Source organism: Chlorocebus sabaeus, chromosome 9 (assembly GCF_047675955.1).
Source record: "Chlorocebus sabaeus isolate Y175 chromosome 9, mChlSab1.0.hap1, whole genome shotgun sequence".
Taxonomy (NCBI): Eukaryota; Metazoa; Chordata; class Mammalia; order Primates; family Cercopithecidae; genus Chlorocebus; species Chlorocebus sabaeus.
The window spans coordinates 65,312,309-65,331,112 of record NC_132912.1 but is presented as its reverse complement, the minus strand read 5'-3'; the positions used below and the strand labels follow the sequence as shown (position 1 = coordinate 65,331,112).

The following is an 18,804-nucleotide window of genomic DNA, read 5'->3' as shown; positions in this document are numbered from 1 at the left end:
CTACAAAATTAAAGGCCTATTGGGATTTTGATTGGAATTGGGTTGAATGTACAGATAAGTTTGGGGAAAATTGCCCTCTTACAGTATTGATTCTTCTGACCTACTCATTTCTCATTTTTAGGTATTTGTCTTAGCAGCGTTTTGTTGTTTTCAGCATGTAGGTCTTGCCCATGTTTTGTCAGATTTATCCCTGAGTATTTCGTATTTTTATGCTATTACAAATGGTATTTTGTACATTTTAATTTTTGGTGGTTTGTTGCTAGCATGTGGAAATACAATTGATGGCTGGGTATGATAGCTCACACTTGTAATCCCACACTTTGGGAGTCTGAGGCAGGTGAATCTCCTGAGCTCAGGAGTTTGAGATGGGTCTGGGCAACATAGCGAAACCCTGTTTCTACCAAACATACTAAAAATTAGCCAAGTGTGGTGCGCATGCACCTGTGGTCCCAGCTACTTGGAAGGCTGAAGTGGGAGAATGGCTTGAGCCTGGAAGGTGGAGGTTGCAGTGAGCTGAGATCATGCCACTGCATTCCAACCTGGGTGACAGACTGACACCCTGTCTCAAAAAAAAAAAAAAAAAAAGAAAAAAAGGAAGACAATTCATTTTTGTTCGTTGATATCATACGTAGCAATCTTGCTAAACTGACTTATTCTAGTAGCTGTTTTTGGTAGATTCTATTGAATTTTCAACATAAACGAATTGTTAGCAAATAGAGTTTTATTTCCTCCTTTTAAATCTGTATGCCTTTTACTTCTTTTTTTTTTTTTTTTTTTCCTTGAGATGGAGTCTCCCTGTGTCTCCCAGGCTGGAGTGCAGTGGCACGATGTCAGCTCACTGCAAACTCTACCTCCTGGGTTCACACCATTCTCGTGCCTCAGCCTCCCAAGTAGCTGGGAATACAGGCGCCTGCCACCACGCCTGGCTAATTTTTTGTATTTCTAGTAGAGACGGGGTTTCACCATGTTAGCCAGGATGGTCTGTATCTCCTGACCTCGTGATCTGCCTGCCTCAGCCTCCCAAAGTGCTGGGATTACAGGTGTGAGCCACCATGCCCGGCCTGCCTTTTACTTCTTTTTCTTATCTTATTACACTGACCAGAACTTCTGATGTTTCATAGAAGTGGTGAGAGTGACGATCTTGCCTTGCATCTTTTTTTTTTTCCTTATACTCGCTTTTTAAAAGAATTTTATTTTTATTTTTGTTTTTGAGAGTGTCTCACTTTGTTGCCCAGACTGGAGTACAGTGGCGCGATCTCGGCTCACTGCAGTCTCTGCCTTCTGGGTTCAAGCAATTCTCCTGCCTCAGCCTTACGAGTACCTGGGATTACAGGCACCCACCACCACACCTGGCTAATTTTTGTATTTTTAGTAGAGATGGGGTTTCACCGTGTTAGCCAGGCTGGTCTTGAACTCCTGATCTGAGGTGATCCGCCCATCTCAGCCTCCCAAAGTGCTGGGATTACAGGTGTGAGCCAACATGCCCAGCCTTTGTTATTGATTTCTGCCCTCATCATTATCATTTCCTTCTGCTTTGGGTTTAATTTTCTCTTTAGCTTCTTCGTGGCATTATTTTAGCTGATATTAATGGATTTCCATTTCTCCCAACCTTTGTGCTATTATTGTTAATGTATATTTTACATATGTTATAAATCCCACAGTACATTGCTTTTTGTGTAAACTGTAAATTATCTTTTTTTTTTTTTTTTTTTTTTTTTTTTTTTGAGATGAAGTCTTGCTATTTTTAGTAGAGATGGGGTTTCACCATGTTGGCCAGGATGGTCTCAATCTCTTGACCATGTGATCTGCCCACCTTGGCTTCCCAAAGTGTTGGGATTACAGGCGTGAGCCACTACGCCCGGCCTAAATTATCTCTTCAAGAAACTTAAGGCCGGGTGCGGTGCCTCCCAGCACTTTGGGAGGCCAAGGCAGGCAGATTACCTGAGGTCAGGAGTTCAAGACCACCCTGACCAACATGGTGAAACCTCGTCTCTACTAAAAATAAAAAAATTAGCCTGGTGCAGTGGCATGGGCCCATAATCCCAGCTACTGGGGAGGCTGAGGCAGGAAAATCTCTTGAACCCAGAGACAGAGGTTGCAGTGAGCAGAGATCATGCCACTGTACTCCAGGCTGGGTGATAGAGTGAGACGCTGTCTCAAATAAATAAACAAACAAAAATGATAAGAAAAAATGCATATATTTATGCATGTGGCTACCATTTTGGTGTTCATTTCTTCGTGTAGATTCATATTTTGGTATGGTAACATTTTCTTTCTGCTTGAAGGACTTTAAATTTTTGTAGTGCATGTCTGCTGGTGATGAAATCAGTTTTTGTGTGTCTGAACAAGTATTTGCCTTTGCTTTTGAAGATATTTCACTGGGCATACAATTATAGGTTAATTTTTTTTTTCTTTTAATACTTTAAAGATATGTTTCACTGTGTTCTAGCTTGGCTTGTGCCCAGTAAGAAATCTCTTATCATTCTTACCTTTGTTCCTAATGTGTCTGCTTTCTCTTTTGCTTTTAAGATTTTCTCATTGTCACTGTTTTTAAGTAATTTGATTTTGATATACCTTGGTATAGCTTTCTTCTTGTTTCTTATTTTTGGAGTTTGTTGAGCTTCTTGGATACACATGTTTATGGTTTTCACCAAATTTGGAAAATTTTTGGCCATTGTTACTTCAAATATTTTTTTCTGTTCTCTCTTGTCTTTTGGAGGCTGTTTGATGTTGTTCCACCTCTCACTGACGTTCTTTCTTTGGTGTGTGTGTGCGTGGTAAAATATATACAACCAAATGTATAATCTAAACCTTTTTTTTTTTTGAGTTGGAGTCTCACTCTGTCACCCACGCTGGAGTGCAGTTGTACGATCTCGGCTCACTGCAACCTCCACCTCCCGGGTTCAAGCGATTGTCCTGCCTCAGCCTCCGGAGTAGCTGGGATTACAGGCGCCTGCCACCATGCCTGGCTCTTTTTTTGTATTTTTAGTGGAGACGGGGTTTCACGATGTTAGCCAGGATGGTCTGTATCTCCTGACCTCGTGATCTGCCCGCCTCGGCCTCCCAAAGTGCTGGGATTACAGGTGTGAGCTACTGTGCCCGGCCGAAACCATTTTTTATATAGTGCAGTGGCATTAAGTACATTTACTGTGTTGTGCAACCATTATCACCATCCATCTTCAGAACTTTTAAAAAATCTTCCCAAACTGAAATTCTATACCTATTAAAAAATGACTCCTTCTCCCTGCTCCCAGTCCCTGACAGCCACCATTCTACTTTCTGTCTCTGTGAATTTCACTACTCTAGTTACCTAATGTAAGTGGAATCATACAGTATTTGTCCTTTTGTGACTGGCTTATTTCACTTAGTATGTCTTTAAGGTTCATCCATGTTATAGCATGTGTCAGAACTTCCTTCCTTTTTAAGGCTGAATAATATTCTCTTTTTTAAAGTTCTTTTTTTTTTTTTTTTTTTTTGTATTTTATTGTGAATAGTTTCTTTTCTTTCTTTTTTTGAGACAGGCTCTTGTTCTGTTGCCCAGGCTGGAGTGCAGTGGCACGCTTTCAGCCCACTGCAGCCTTGAACTCCTGGACTCGGGTGATCTTCTCGCCTGAACCTCTGAGTAGCTGGGACTACAAGCATGGACAACCATGCCTGGCTAATTTTTAAAAATTATTTGTAGAGACGAGGTCTCACTATGTTGCCCAGGCAGGTCTTGAACTCATAGGCTTAAGCAATCCTCCCACCTCAGCCTCCCAAAGTGTTGGGATTGCAACCAGAGCCCTTGAATTGCTTCTATTGTTACTTAGTTACATTTATTGCTCTTACCTTCTTCAGTGTCTCATCAGCTGTTAGTCCCATCCAGGGTATTTTTCATCTCAGATAATGTCATTTTATCTCTAGAACTCTATGAGTTGCATTAGTCTTTTTTTATGTATCTATTTCCTTTTTTGTTGAGATGGTGCGAGGGCAGGGGGCATCTCCCTTTGTTGCTCAGGCTAGTCTTGAACTAGCCACAAGGGATCCTCCTGCCTTGCTTTCCAAAGTGCAGGGATTACAGGCATGAGCCCCCACCTGCCCATTGTGTGTCTATTTCTTCATTTAACTTTTTGGACAAATGTATTACACAATTATCATAACTATGTTAATGTCCTTATCTGCCAATTTTATTATCTGTGTAAGTTCTTGATTGATTGATTGTTCTCCTCATTGTAAGTGATACTTTTCTGCTTTTTTGCATGCCTGATAATCTTTGACTAGATGCCAGACATTATGAATTCATTGTTGGACATTATGAATTCATTGTTGTACTCTAGATACTTTGGTATTTCTATTAATATTCTTGAGCTTTTTGTGGGATGCTGTTCAACTACTTGAACACAGTTTGATCCCTTTGAGTCTTCCTTTTAAGATTTGTTAGGATGAACCCAGAGACATGTTTAGTCAAGGGTAGGGTTTCTCAATAGCAGCACCATGACATTTGGGACCAAATAATTCTTTGTTGGGGGAGGGGATAGTCCTGTGCATTATAGAATGTTTGACAGCATTCCCCCCCAAAGTTGTAACAACCAAAAATGTCTTCAAACATTGCCAAATGTTCCAGGAAGTGGGGAGGATTGCCCCCAGTTGAGAGTTGCTGCCTTAGGGTTAGTTTTGCCTCACTACCACGGCAAGATCTTTCTGTGTACTCTACCCAAAGCTGCTCATGAGACCTTTTTTCAATCTGGCTATTTGGAATAGGCACTTTTCTTGGCCACATGTGAGTGCTGGGAATTCATTTGGGTGGTCTTTCCTTGGTCTTGGTTAGTTTCCTTACATGCATGTGCTGATAGGCATTCAGCTAAATATTCAAGAGAGACCCGCAGATCTCTGGAGTTCTCGTCTGTGTATCTCCTCTTTAGTATTGTGCCCCATAAACACTAGCCATCTTGATCACCCCAAACTCTCAGCTCCATTTCCTCAACTCATTGAGCCTGCCAGACCTCATGTGAGTTTCCCATCCTGTGCCTCTTGTGGCTGGGAAACTCAAGGCCATAACCTGGTGCAGTAGGGTTCACTTTATTTGTTTCCTGGCTCTCAGGGATCTTCCTGATGTCCAGTGTCTTGAAACTTTTTTTTTGGAGACGGAGTTTTGCTCTTGTTGCCCAGGCTAGAGTGCAATGGCACGATCTCAGCTCATCTCAACCTCCGCCTCCCGAGTTCAAGCAATTCTCCTGCCTCAGCCTCCCAAGTAGCTGGGATTACAGGCATCTGCCACCACACCCAGCTAATTTTTTGTACTTTTAGTAGAGACAGGGTTTCTCCATGTTGGCCAGACTGGTCTCGAACTCTCAGCCTCAGGTGATCCACCCACCTCAGCCTCCCTAAGTGCTGGGGTTACAGACGTGAGCCACCACACCTGGCTGAAAATTTTTTTCCCCATATATTTTGTTTGTTTTTTGGTTGTTTCAGGTCAGAGGATAAATCTGGTTCTTGTTAGTAAATCTTGGTCAGAAGCACATGTCCTTTAACAGATCATTTATTTGTATTAATTATTGATAAAATCTGAATTCTTAATATCTGTAAACACTAATCTAATTTCCTTATTTTTCAATTTGTATTTATCACTCAAAGTCTCCTGTTCCCTGTAATTCCTTTGGTACACCATAAATATTAAATGGGCCCTAAAGCTTTTTATCATCTTTTAATATACCTCTTTCATGCAGGCTTTCACAGTGTTGGCTAAGTAGTGATTTAGTATGGGCCTCTTAACTATTATATAGTAGCATACAATTAAAGGGCATGCACTGACCTGATAAAGCAGAACAGTGAAATGTGTCATGCTTTTAGGGCATTCCCACAGCAGGCTCAAAGACTTCCAAGAGACTTCCATGTATAACTCATATTTTCTAGCAGCTAAAACGTCAGCATCAAAGCCTGTTAGCCTGATTGAGGTTGTAAAGAACTGGTGAGCTAAGACAGGGGAAAAAACATAAAAGAAGAGAAGAATCATTCTGAACAGAGTATGAGAGGAAACTGTCCTAACGAATAATTCTTCAAGAATGGGAGTGACGTGGAACCCATTGGTGGTAAGCTGTTAGAGAAAGGGGAATGTTAACAGACTAGAAATAATGTGACTAAAGAAATCTGGCCTTGTATTGTTTTTTGTTTTTTTTTGTTTTTTTTTTTTTTTGAGACGGAGTCTCCCTCTGTTGCCGAGGCTACAGTGCAGTGGTGAGATCTCTGCTCACTGCAACCTCTGCCTGCCAGGTTGAGGCAGTTCTCTGCCTCAGCCTCCCTAGTAGCTGAGATTACAGGCGCCTGCCACTACGCCCGGCTAATTTTTTTGTATTTTTAGTAGAGACGGGGTTTCACCATCTTGGCCAGGTTGGTCTTGAACTCCTGACCTCATGATCCACCCGCCTCAGCCTCCCAAAGTGCTGGGATAGGCGTGAGCCACCGTGCCTAGCTGGCTTTGTTTTATGTGAAAGAAACTTGTCTCCCAGATTCGCTGTGTCATAACTGCTACAGAGATTATAGCGTGTGCTTGTTGGATATCCAAGGATGAAGTAATTTAGTCAGAGCATACCTTGGGTAAAAGAAGGTATATATAGTAGGTAGGGTGAAAGCATCTAGTTATCCATGTGAACTAAAACAGCAAAATCATACTTCTAATGGAATTGTATATATGATATAATAAGTGATATAATATAATACATAAATGTGTAAGTTCCATGTGTTAAAGTGAATAAATCATAATTGTTTGACATTTGAGGTGGTGGTGATATGCTATAGCTAAAAAGAGTTAAGAGTTTTTGTTATCCCATAATGCATAAGAATTAGACAACTTTGTAAAAAATATAGACTCCTTGTAAATGGATGTGATAGTAATTTTCAAAGACAGGGAAACTAGGTGGGTCGATAATAAAAGTTATTTTGTGAAACAAAATATGACTTAAGCCTTCCAAAAATTAAGATTGCTTTTAGTAATAAAGAAATAAATACTTACTGATTAACTGACATTTCCCTGACATTCATCTATGGGTGGATTTTATCAAGCTTATTGTTTTCTAAATAGTTTTGATGATACAAGTGGTACTCATGTAGTTAAAATGTCTGCCTTTGCCAAGTAACTCTTAAGTCTTCGTGGCAAGAGTTTATGTGGGTAGGGAAAGAATTCAGAGCAGTACCAGCTTTTTACTTTTCTTGTTGTAAGGAAGCACAGAAAGTTTTTCATAGCCAACAGTGCATTTATATCACTAAATGCATTTATATCACTAAATCATTAAATCAAGAATTATTACATTGAGGAAGAGGATGCTGTCCTCATTCATTTGTCCTTCAGGATAGAAGGATATTCATTTGTATTGATATTTTATTTGGTTTTTCAAGACTTCGAAAATAAAGTTTAACCTAACATATATAGAGAAAAGTATAGATCACAATTATATAGCTTAATGAATTTTCACAAAAGGAACAAACCCATATAACTAATATCCAGATTTTTAAAAAAGAACACTTGTATTATAACAGTTTTTGTTTTCTTTTTTTTTTCAAGCTGGGTAGTAGGCACATAGGTGTTCGTTGTATCATTTTATTCTTTTATGCTTTAAAGTTTGCCTACCATTTTTAAAAAATTATCTCAGGAGGAAATACAATCTTCAGAGGTCTGGAAAGTGTCAAAAAACCTACAGGCTTTAATAGTTGAGAAAGTACTTTTGAGAAATAGTGTTTTTTTTCCATGTAGACCTTTGTCTCCTATGTATCTGATATACTTTATAAACCTGAGGAGGCCCAAGTAACTGAATGTTTTACAATAGAAGAACATAAATAGAGCTGTGTGAAATCAAGGTAGTAAAAATTATTGGTACTTTTTAAAACATAGCACATTATTGGCCTTTTATTCTGCAGTATATAGTCTGGGTCATCAAATTTGTGAGTACATTGAAATGATAGTTTTAAAATTTAAATTTATTTTAAATTTTAAATAAAATTTTAAAATTTTATTGCTAAAGTCCATGATAGTTTAAGAATAAAATGCCCTATTCAGTTCTATAATGTAATATTCAAAGCTGTAGAAAGAACTGAGTTATTATTGAGATTCAAATATATGTCTAGTTTAAAGGCTTCATATCTGTTATAGAAATCATTTTGTATATAGTAGTTAGAAGTACGCTTAATTGGCCAGGCGCGGTGGCTCACGCCTGTAATCCCTGCACTTTGGGAGGCCGAGGCAGGCAGATCACGAGGGCAGGAGATCAGTACTATCCTGGCTAACACGGTGAAACCCTGTCTCCACTAAAAATACAAAAAATTCTCTGGGCGTGGTGGCAGGCGCCTGTAGTCCCAGCTACTCCAGAGGCTGAGGCAGGAGAATGGCCTGAACCCGGGAGGCGGAGCTTGCAGTGAGCCGAGATAGCACCACGGCACACCAGCCTGGGTGACAGAGCAAGACTCCGTCTCAAAACAAACAAACAAACAAAAAAATATGCTTAATCTAAAACGTTTCCTGGAATTACAGTTATCTACTTTTCTTTTATGTTTATTTCCCCCCAGGTGGGGAGATACATTTTCCATGAACATGGAGATTTCAGAAACTGGATTTTTTTCTCTCTTTTCTTTGACTTTTAAAAATATAATAAATCTTCCTATATTTGTTGATTTCATGAAAAGTATTAAAATGGGATTTTTCTTAGTTCTCGAGTAGACTTTTTAATTATGACTGATATAGTGGAAAAGCTGTTTGTAAAATGTCTTTCTATAAAAATATTTGGTTATTAAATTTTCTTCTGCTGTTGGAGTCATATGCATAAAATTATTAGTATGTTAATCTATTGAAAACCATTTGTTATTGAATAATTTTTCTTTTACTCTAGAAGCCAACAGGATGGTGTAGCTAAATTACTGTTTCTGGGGGTGTGTGTGTGTGTATTTATATGTATATAGCTTATTTTTGTTTTTGAGACAATCTCCCTCTGTTGTCCAGGCTGGAGTGCAGTGGCACAACCATGGTGCACTGCAGCTTTGACCTCCCAGACTCAGGTAATCCTCCTCAGCCTACCAGGTAGCTGAGACTATAGGCATACCACCATGCTCAGGCTAAATTTTCTTTTTTGGTAGAGATAGGGTCTTGCTATGTTGCCAGGACTGGTCTCAAACTCCTGGGCTTAAGTGATGCTCCCAACTCAGCCTCCCAAAGTGCTGGGGATTATAGGCATGAGCCACTGTGCCTGGCCTGTTTCTGGTGTATTTATGTGTGTTTGTCTTTGAAGAAATTGTTAGGACACACTGAAGCTTTTGTTTTGTTTTCCTGTTTTCTCCTGACAGGCAGTGGAGGAGGAAATGGCAGGTCATAATCAACTCTGCATTCGCCGCTGGACTACCAAGCATGTAGCTGTGTGGCTGAAGGATGAAGGCTTTTTTGAATATGTGGACATTTTATGCAATAAGCACCGACTTGATGGAATCACATTGCTAACATTGACTGAATATGATCTCCGGTCTCCTCCTCTGGAAATCAAAGTCTTAGGGGACATTAAAAGGTTAATGCTCTCGGTCCGAAAATTGCAGAAAATACATATTGATGTTTTAGAAGAGATGGGCTACAACAGTGACAGCCCCATGGGTTCCATGACCCCTTTCATCAGTGCTCTTCAGAGTACAGACTGGCTCTGTAATGGGGAGCTTTCTCATGACTGTGACGGACCCATCACTGACTTGAATTCTGATCAGTACCAGTACATGAATGGTAAAAACAAACATTCTGTTCGAAGATTGGACCCAGAATACTGGAAGACTATACTGAGTTGTATATATGTTTTTATAGTATTTGGATTTACATCTTTCATTATGGTTATAGTCCATGAGCGAGTGCCTGACATGCAGACCTATCCACCACTCCCAGATATATTCTTAGATAGGTAAGTTTTGTTTCTAGTTGCTAAGTTTGTAGGAGGTTGCTATAATTAGCAGCAGTGATACTATATTTATGATAATTATATTGTTTCTTATTGTGGTAGATGTATACTTTCCATTTGCTTTATCTGCTGGTATAAAAAGATATGCTTTGAAGTTACCTTTTTCACTTAAATTAGGCCTTAAACCTAGGTGAGTGAGAAAAACCACTGCTTAACTTTTTAATTTTTCAATTTAATTTAATTTTAATTTTAATTTAATTTAATTTTTTATTTTGAGACAATCTCACACTGCACTGTCACCCAGGCTGGAATGCAGTGGCATGACCATGGCTCACTGCAGCCTCAACCTCCCGGGCTCAAGCAATCCTCCCACCTCAGCCTCCCAGGTAACTGGGACTGTAGACATGTGCCACCACGCCCAGCTAATTTTTAAGTTTTTTTGTAGAGATAGAGTCCCACCGGGTTGCCCAGGCTGGGCGAACTCCTGGGCTTAAAGGATCCTCCCACCTTGGCCTCTCAAAGTGTTGGGATTACAGGCATGAGCCATCAGGGCCTGAACTGCTTAATTTATTTTTGTGTAGTTATAGCTCCTTGGGTACTTTAGATTTTTTGAGACGAGAGTCTCGCTGTGTCACCCAGGCTGGAGTGCAGTGGTGTGATCTTGGCTCACTGCAACCTCCACCTCCCTGATTCAAGCCATTCCCCTGTCTCAGCCTCCGGAGTAGCTGGGATTACAGGCGCATGCCACCATGCCCAGCTAATTTTTTTGTATTTTTAATAGAGACGGGGTTTCACCATGTTGGCCAGACTGGTCTCCAACTCCTGACTTCAGGAAATCCGCCCACCTCAGCCACCCAAAGTGCTGGGATTACAGGCGTGAGCCACCGTGGTTGGCCAGGTACTTTAGATTTTAAGAGGGTATCCTGGAATGATGTTTGTAATAAATGGAACTTGGTTGCCTTTTTTTTTTAATGAAGAATAGGGTTGTACTTTTTCAAAAAATATTGGTGGTGTCATATCACCAAATGAATTGGAACTATCACAAAGAGGGCAAATGGATTCAGTGATAGCGTGCTGTTTTATTATATACTGAATACATAAAAAATATTGTATATGTGTAACATATGAAAAATAAGAATAGGACAGTAGGCCGGGCATGGTGGCTCATGCCTATAATCCCAGCATGTTGGGAGGCCCAGGTGGGAGGTTTGCTTGAGTCCAGGAGTTCAAAACTAGCCTACAAGTTCAAGACTTGCAACATAGCAAGACCCCCATCTCTCCAAAAACTTAAAAGTTAGCCAGACATGATGGCACATGCCTGTAGTCCTAACTACTCAGGAGGCCAAGGTGGGAGGATCATTTGAGCCTAAGAGGTCGAGGTTACAGTGAGCTGTAGTTGCACCACTGCACTCCAGCCTGGGCAGCACAGCAAGACCCTGCCTGTCTCCAACAACAGCAATAATAATAAAACAGTAAAGAAGTATTCAGAATTATTTTCACATTTTTGATTTTTAAATCTTTTAAAAATTTGGGTATTACTTTCTTGTTTGTTAATTTTTGGTTCTGTTTTTGTTTTTTAGATGGAGTCTTGCTCTGTCACCCAGGCTGGAGTACAATGGCATGATCTCAGCTCACTGCAACCTCCGCCTCCCAGGTTCAAGTGATTCTCCTGCCTCAGCCTCCCGAGTAACTGGGATTACAGGCACCCACCGCCACGCCTGGCTAATTTTTGTATATTTAGTAGAGGCGAGGTTTCACAATGTTGGTCAGGCTGGTCTCGAACTTGTGACCTCAGATGATCTGCCCACCTCAGCCTCCCAAAGTGCTGGGATTACAGGCATGAGCCACCGTGCCTGGCTGCTTGTTTGTTTTTTATAAAACATTTTGCCCTTCTAAAAGTGCTTTTGCTGGGCATTAGGGCTCACACCTGTGATCCCAGCACTTTGAGAGGATGAGGCATGTGGGATCACCTGAATTCAGGAATTCAAGACCAGCCTTGCCAACATGGTGAAACCCCGTCTCTACTAAAAATACAAAAACTAGCTGGATGTGGTGGCAGACACCTGTAATCTCAGCTACTCAAGAGGCTGAGGCAGGTGAATTGCTTGAACCCGGGAGGCAGAGGTTGCAGTGAGCCAAGATCGTGCCATCGCACTCCAACCTTGGTGTCAGAGCAAGAGTCTGTCTCAAAAAAAATACATATGCCGGGCGCGGTGGCTCATGCCTGTAATCCGAGCACTTTGGGAGGCCGAGGCGGGCAGATTATGAGGTCAGGAGATTGAGACCATCCTGACTAACACAGTGAAACCCCGTCTCTACTAAAAATACAAAAAAATTAGCTGGGCATGGTGGCGGCTGCCTGTAGTCCCAGCTACTCGGGAGGCTGAGGCCAGAGAATGGCGTGAACCCAGTAGGCGGAGCTTGCAGTGAGCCGAGATTGTGCCACTGCACTCCAGCCTGGGCAACAGAGCGAGACTCCATCTCAGAAAAAATACATACATACGTACATAAAGTAAAATAAAACTGCTTTGTAGTATTTGTATTTGAAAATGAAATGAATTTAAAATGTCTGTGTTACCGTGCCAGAATAATGTATACATCTCATTTTGCTCCCCGTCAAACCCCAACTAAAACTAGTTTTTTTTTGTTTTTGTTGTTTTGAGACAGAGTCCAGGTTGGAGTGCAGTGACGCAATCTCAGCTCACTGCAACCTCTGCCTCCCGTGTTCAAGCTATTCTCCTGCCTCAGCCTCCCAAGTAGCTGGGATTACAGACATGTGCCACTATGCCCAGCTAGTTTTGTTGTATTTTTAGTAGAGACAGGGTTTCACTGTATTGACTAGGCTGGTCTCGAACTCCTGACCTAAAATGATCCACCCACCTGGGCCTCCCAAAGTACAGGGATTACAGGCGTGAGCCACCATGCCTGGCGAACTATAGTAAAGAGTTTTTTGTTTTTGTTTTTTAAGTAAGCCCACAAGATGGAGTGGATAAAATAGGAGAAAACAGCCATATATTTTTGGAAGTTGGAAGATGGATGAGTGGCAATTGGCAAACCCAAAATTAACCTAATTATAAAATTTGAGCAATGGGGAAAACTGAGAACCAACCCAGTTTATATTGCCGATTTCTCAAGGATCTGGATACTGGAGGTGAAGGGGTGATACTACAGTAAGGAGAACTTATTGAAAGCTGTTTAAGAGGTTGTTATATCCCTGTATCTCCTCTCCTGTTTTATACAGTTTTTCCAGCTGTAAACAGAAGACCCCAAGGAAGTAAGGAAGAAATCATGTGGCTGTCTGGGGAAAATAGTACTTTAGGGAAAGGAAACAGCCGAGTGCAAAAATCTGTACTGGGAGTGTTCCTGGCAGGTTTAAGGAACAACCAGTGAGAGATGAGAAGAGCAGATCTGAGAGGAGACAAGAAGCCAGGTTGTGTAAGGACTTGAGGACCATTGTAAGGACTTCAGCTTTCATTCTAAATGAAAAGGGAAGCCACTGGAAAGTACTGAGGAAAAGAGTTGAGGGATCTAACTTCTATTTTAAAAGGTCATTCTTGTTGTTGTATTGAGAATACCCTGGGAGTGTGGGTGGGGATCTAGGGATCATTTAAGAATTTATTAAATTCATCTAGATAAAGATGTTAGATTGGATGAGAACAGTGGTAGAGGTGGTATGAAAGAGTCAAATTCTATATATCTTGAAATCAGAACAGAATTTGCTGATGGATTTGATGAATTAAGAGAGAGAAGTCAAATATTTTTCCAAGATTTTTTTTTTTTTTTTTTTTTTTTTGAGACAGGGTCTCACTGTGTTCTCCAGGCTGGAGTTTAGTGGTGCAGTCATAGATCACTGTAATCTCAAATTCCTAGGCTCGAGTGATCTCCTTCCTTAGCCTCCTGAGTCACTACGACTACAGGTGTGTGCCACCACACCTGCCTGATTTTTAAATCTTTTGTAGAAATGGGGTTTTGCTATGTTGCCTAGGCTGGTCTCAAACTTTTAGCCTCAAGTGATCCTCCCTTCTCTGCCTCCCAAAGCACTGGGACTGTAGGCATGAGCTACCACCCCCAGCCTATTCCAGTTTTTAACCTGAGCATCTGTAAAGATGGAGTTGCCATTTACAGAGATGGGAAAACTGTGGAAGGAACCGACTTGGAGGGAAAATTAAGGGTTTAGTTTTCGACATGTCAGGTTTGAGATATGTTTTATAGCAAAATCAGATGTCAAGTAAGAGATAGAAATATGAGCAGAAGTTCAGAGAGATTGAGACAGAAATCTAGGCTAAGATTTGGGAATGGGCGGAGAGAGAGAATAGTATGCCAGAAGCCAAGCCAAAAAAGAAAGTATTTTAAGAAGTTAGGAGGCCAGGTGCGGTGGCTCACGTCTGTAATCCCAGCACTTTGGGAGGCCGAGGCGGGCGGATCACAAGGTCAGAAGTTCGAGACCAACCTGGCCAACATAGTGAAACCCTGTCTCTACTAAAAATACAAAAATTAGCTGGGCATGGTGGCGCCTGCCTGTAGTCCCAGCTATTCGGGAGGCTAAGGCAGGAGAATTGCTTGAACATGGGAGGTGGAGGTTGTGGTGAGCTGAGATTGTGCCACTGTACTCCAGCCTGGGTGACAGAGCAAGACTCCATCTCAAAAAAAAAAAGAAAAAAAAAAAAGAAGTTAGGAACAATTGGCTGTATCAGATGCAGCTGAGAGGTCAAGTTAGATGAGGATAATTGACCATTGGCTTTAGCAACATGTTGGTCATCAGTGACTATGACAAGAGTTAATAAGGGCAAAATGGGTTATAATGGGTTCAGGAGAGAATGTGAGATGTATTGGAATTTACATGAAAGTACTCTACAAATATGAAACAACATGAGTGCAACAGTATTTGTTGTGACATTAATTGTAATAATTATAAATATTGTAAATCTAAATGCTTACCCATGGGGAGCTGGTTGAATAGACTATCGTACATCTATACAGTGCAATACTATTTAATCATAGAAAAGAATGAAGACAATTTCTGTGAACTGATACAAAATGATTTGCAGGAAAAACTCAGCAACAGTAGCACTATGAGCACACAGATCATGGTTTTAAAATACTATTCCCAGGCCAGGTACGGTGGCTGACTCCTGTAATCCCAGCATTTGGGGAGGCCCAGGCGGGAGGATTGCTTGAGCCCAGGAGTTCTAGCCCAGCCTGGACAACATAGTGAGATCCAGTCTCTACAAAAAATTAAAAATTAGCTAGGTGTGGTGGTTTATGCCTGCAGTCCCAGCTACTTCAGAGGCTGAGGCAGGAGGATCACTTGAGCCCAAGAGATCAAGGCTGTAGTGAGCTGTGATCATGCCACTGCACCCCAGCCTGGGCAACAAAGCGACACCTTTTGTTTGTCTCAGTAAGTGAGTAAGTAAACAAATAAATACATACCATTCCTCACTAAAATGAACCAGACCAGGGCTGAGACCAAACAAACAAAAATAGTGGGGTGAGAGGGGAAGCTCTTCAAGAATAATATGAACAAATAAATGTGGACGGCATGATTATTCTGCCTCCTCGAGTGTATTCAGGCAAGTCATCAGTAGATGATAAAATCTATTAGGTGAAAGGCCACTGATGGGGAGCTTATTTACATGATCTGAAAGTTTCATCTCACATATTACATAATTACAGAGGGAATGAGGTAGCTTTACAGTGACAAGATCTGACATGCATCACCTTAACCAAACGATCAAATGTGGCATCACAGTGGGACAAGCAGACATTATGTGCATTGGACGTGATGTCCACAGCATCACCTCTGTAATCATCTTGTCTAAAAATAAAAAACTTTTACCTATATCTAATCACGAAGAAACAATCAGACAAATCCAGAACATGGAATATTCTACAAGACAGCTGATGTGGACTCTTTAAAATGTCAGTGTCATGGCAGGCAAAATCCAGGGGGAAATGTAAGGGAAATTGAAGAGACAACCAAGAGAAACATGAACTTTAATTAGATCCTATATCAAGAAAAGAAAAATACTGCTATAAAGGACATTTTTGGGACAATTAGGAAAATTGGAATATGGACTGCATGTTAAATGATACTAAATCAGTGTTACAATTTCCTAGGTGTAATAGTGTATTGGGTTATGAGGAGGATATCGTTGTTCCTAGAGAAACAAAGGGGAGAAGTGTCATAATGTGTGCAACTTACTTCGGGGAGAGGTTCACCTCCCTGAAAAGAGTATGTGTGTATATGTACGTAGGTATGTATAGAAAGAATGAAAGAAGGCAAATGTGGCAAAATGTTATTTATTGTAAATGATGAGTTTAGGTGAAAAATATAGTGTTGATTCTTTTAACTTTTTTGTAGGATCAGAATTTTTCAAATTAAAAGAATTAGGCAAAGAAATGAGAGAGAGAGAAAATGGGAACAGAGAAATTGGAGAAAAAGTCTTTCCTGTAGGGGCAAGTTTTCCTGGAAGGGCAGCAGAGAAATGGAGCTGTAGCTTGGGCAGGAGTGGGGAAGGATCTAGTGTCAAGAGGGCGTTTGTTCGTTTTTGTTTTTTTGATTGGCTATATGATAGCATGTTTGTTGTATTAATAAGAATGACTCAATATGGGGGGGCAATGATGGCAGAGGAAAGAGAGGGTACAATGTTAGAACAGTGCCCTTGAGTAGATGAAAAGGAATGGGACCTTGTGGCTGGGAGAGGCTGGCCTTAGGCCCTTGGGCTGTTCCTTCATAACAGAGGGGAAGATAGAAAATAGGAAAACAGGTAGAGAGTTGCCGTATGTGATGGTGGAGCACAAGGAAGTGCTCTCCTGATTGTTTTTATTTTCTCTGTGTAAAGACAGTGAGAATGGAGAGGAGGATGGAGGTTTGAGGAGGAAGGATAAGATGTATAAAATTAGCCATCTAGGAGAGTAGGAGAGTGAATAGACTTGTGTAATGCAGTAGCAGCACTTAATGGTCTCCTTGAGGTTAGTAGTCATATTAGCATTGTGTGTTTTTACCAGCCTCATTCAACAACAGATACAGGTATGGAATAGGTGGAAAACTGGATTTAAGCAGGCAGTTTTGCTTTTTGCTAGGCAGTACAATGAGTTTTGCTAGGCAGTACAATGAAGGGAAAAGTGGCAAGGGAGTGGTTATAATGAGGGACCACGGACTGATACGGATGAGGAAAGAAGTAAGGCCGGGCGCGGTGTCTCATGCCTATAATCCCAGCACTTTGGGAGGCTGAGGCAGGTGGATCACCTGAGGTTGGGAGTTCGAGACCAGCCTGACTAACATGAAAAAACCCCATCTCTACTAAAAATTCAAAATTAGCCAACATGGTGGTGCATGCCTGCCTGTAATCCCAGCTACTCGGGAGGCTGAGGCAGGAGAATTGCTTGAATCTGAGAGGCGGAGTTTGTGGTGAGCTGAGATCACATTGTACTCCAGCATGGGCAACAAGAGCGAAACTCTGTCTCAAAAAAAAAAAAAAAGAAAGAAGGAAGTAAAGGATATGCGGTAGATGAAAAAATAGTAAACAAAAAACAAGCAAAAAATAAAAATAATAAAAAAAAGCATAGTGGGAGAGCAGGAAATGGTCCAGCAGAACAATGAGGCTTTTATTATTTTGAAGTATACTGGTTGGGTGCGGTGGCTCATGCCTGTAATCCCAGCACTTTGGGAGGCCGAGGCAAGTGGATCACCTGAGGTCAGGAATTCAAGACCAGCTTGGCCAACATGGCGAAACCCGTCTCTACTAAAAATACAAAAATTAGCCGGGTGTGGTGGCATGTGCCTGTAATCCCAGCTACTCTGGAGGCTGAGGCAGAAGAATTGCTTGAACCTGGGAGGTGGAGTTTGCAGTGAGCTGAGATCACACCACCGCACTCCAGCCTGGGTGACAGAGCAAGACTCTGTCTCAAAAAAATAATAATAATAAAATAAAGTATACAATTAAGTGGTTTTTAGTGTATTTACAAAGTTGTACCACTAATTCCAGAACATTTTCATCGTCCTGGGAAGAAACTCATACCTATTAGCAGTCATACGCTGTTCCTTTCTTCAGACCCTAGCAACCACTAATCTACTTTGTTTCTATGAATTTGTCTATTCTGGACATTTCATATAAGTGGAACCATACAATATCGGGTCTTTCTGTGTCACTCAGCACAACATTTTCAAGATTCATCCATACCATAGCGTGTATCAGCACTACCTTCCTTCTTATTACCAAATAATATTCCACTGTATGGATGTACCAATTTTGTTTATCCATTTATCAGTTGATAGGTGTTTGTGTTGTTTCTACTTTTTGGCTATTATTAATAATGCTGCTATGAACATTCATGTGCAAAGCCTTTTTGTTTTTGTTTTTGTTTTTTGAGACAGAGTCTCACTGTTACCCAGGCTGGAGTGCAGTGGTGTGATCTCAACTCACTGCAACCTCCATCTCCTGGGTCAAACGGTTCTCATGCCTCAGCCTCTTGAGTAGCTAGGATTACAGGCGCACACCACCACACCCAGCTAATTTTTGTATTTTTAGCAGAAAAGGGGTTTCACCGTGTTGGCCAGGCTGGTCTCGAACTCCTGACCTTAAGACATCTGCCCACCTCGGCCCCCCAAAGTGCTAGGATTACACGTGTGAGCCACCACGCCCAGCAGGACATATATTATCCTTTATTAATTTGCAGTGATGATTTCAAACCAAATTTTGCCTAACTCTTTTTACTTACTATGCCACTCAGTGAAACTCCATGGTCTTAAACATCTAAACTTTATTCATGGGAGAATGGTAGCAGATGATGTCAGTGTTCCTTCTATATCCCCTCAGATCTCTTTTCCATTTTCTTGCACATGGATATTCCCAACATCCAGTAGATATGTCTGTGTTGGAGGGCTGCTCTTGGGCTGCTGGAGCAA

The 18,804-nt window shown here is 41.1% G+C and overlaps 1 protein-coding gene across 2 annotated transcripts in view; it reads left to right on the top strand.

Moving 5' to 3' along the window:
• Nucleotides 1–18,804, top strand: part of SAMD8 (sterile alpha motif domain containing 8) — a 69,449-nt gene that overhangs the window by 29,195 nt on the left and 21,450 nt on the right. For both annotated transcript variants that reach the window (XM_007962927.3, XM_007962929.3), the window contains exon 2: nucleotides 9,307–9,899. In XM_007962927.3, the coding sequence (XP_007961118.1) occupies nucleotides 9,307–9,899 (593 nt within the window). The remainder of the gene's footprint in view (nucleotides 1–9,306; nucleotides 9,900–18,804) is intronic.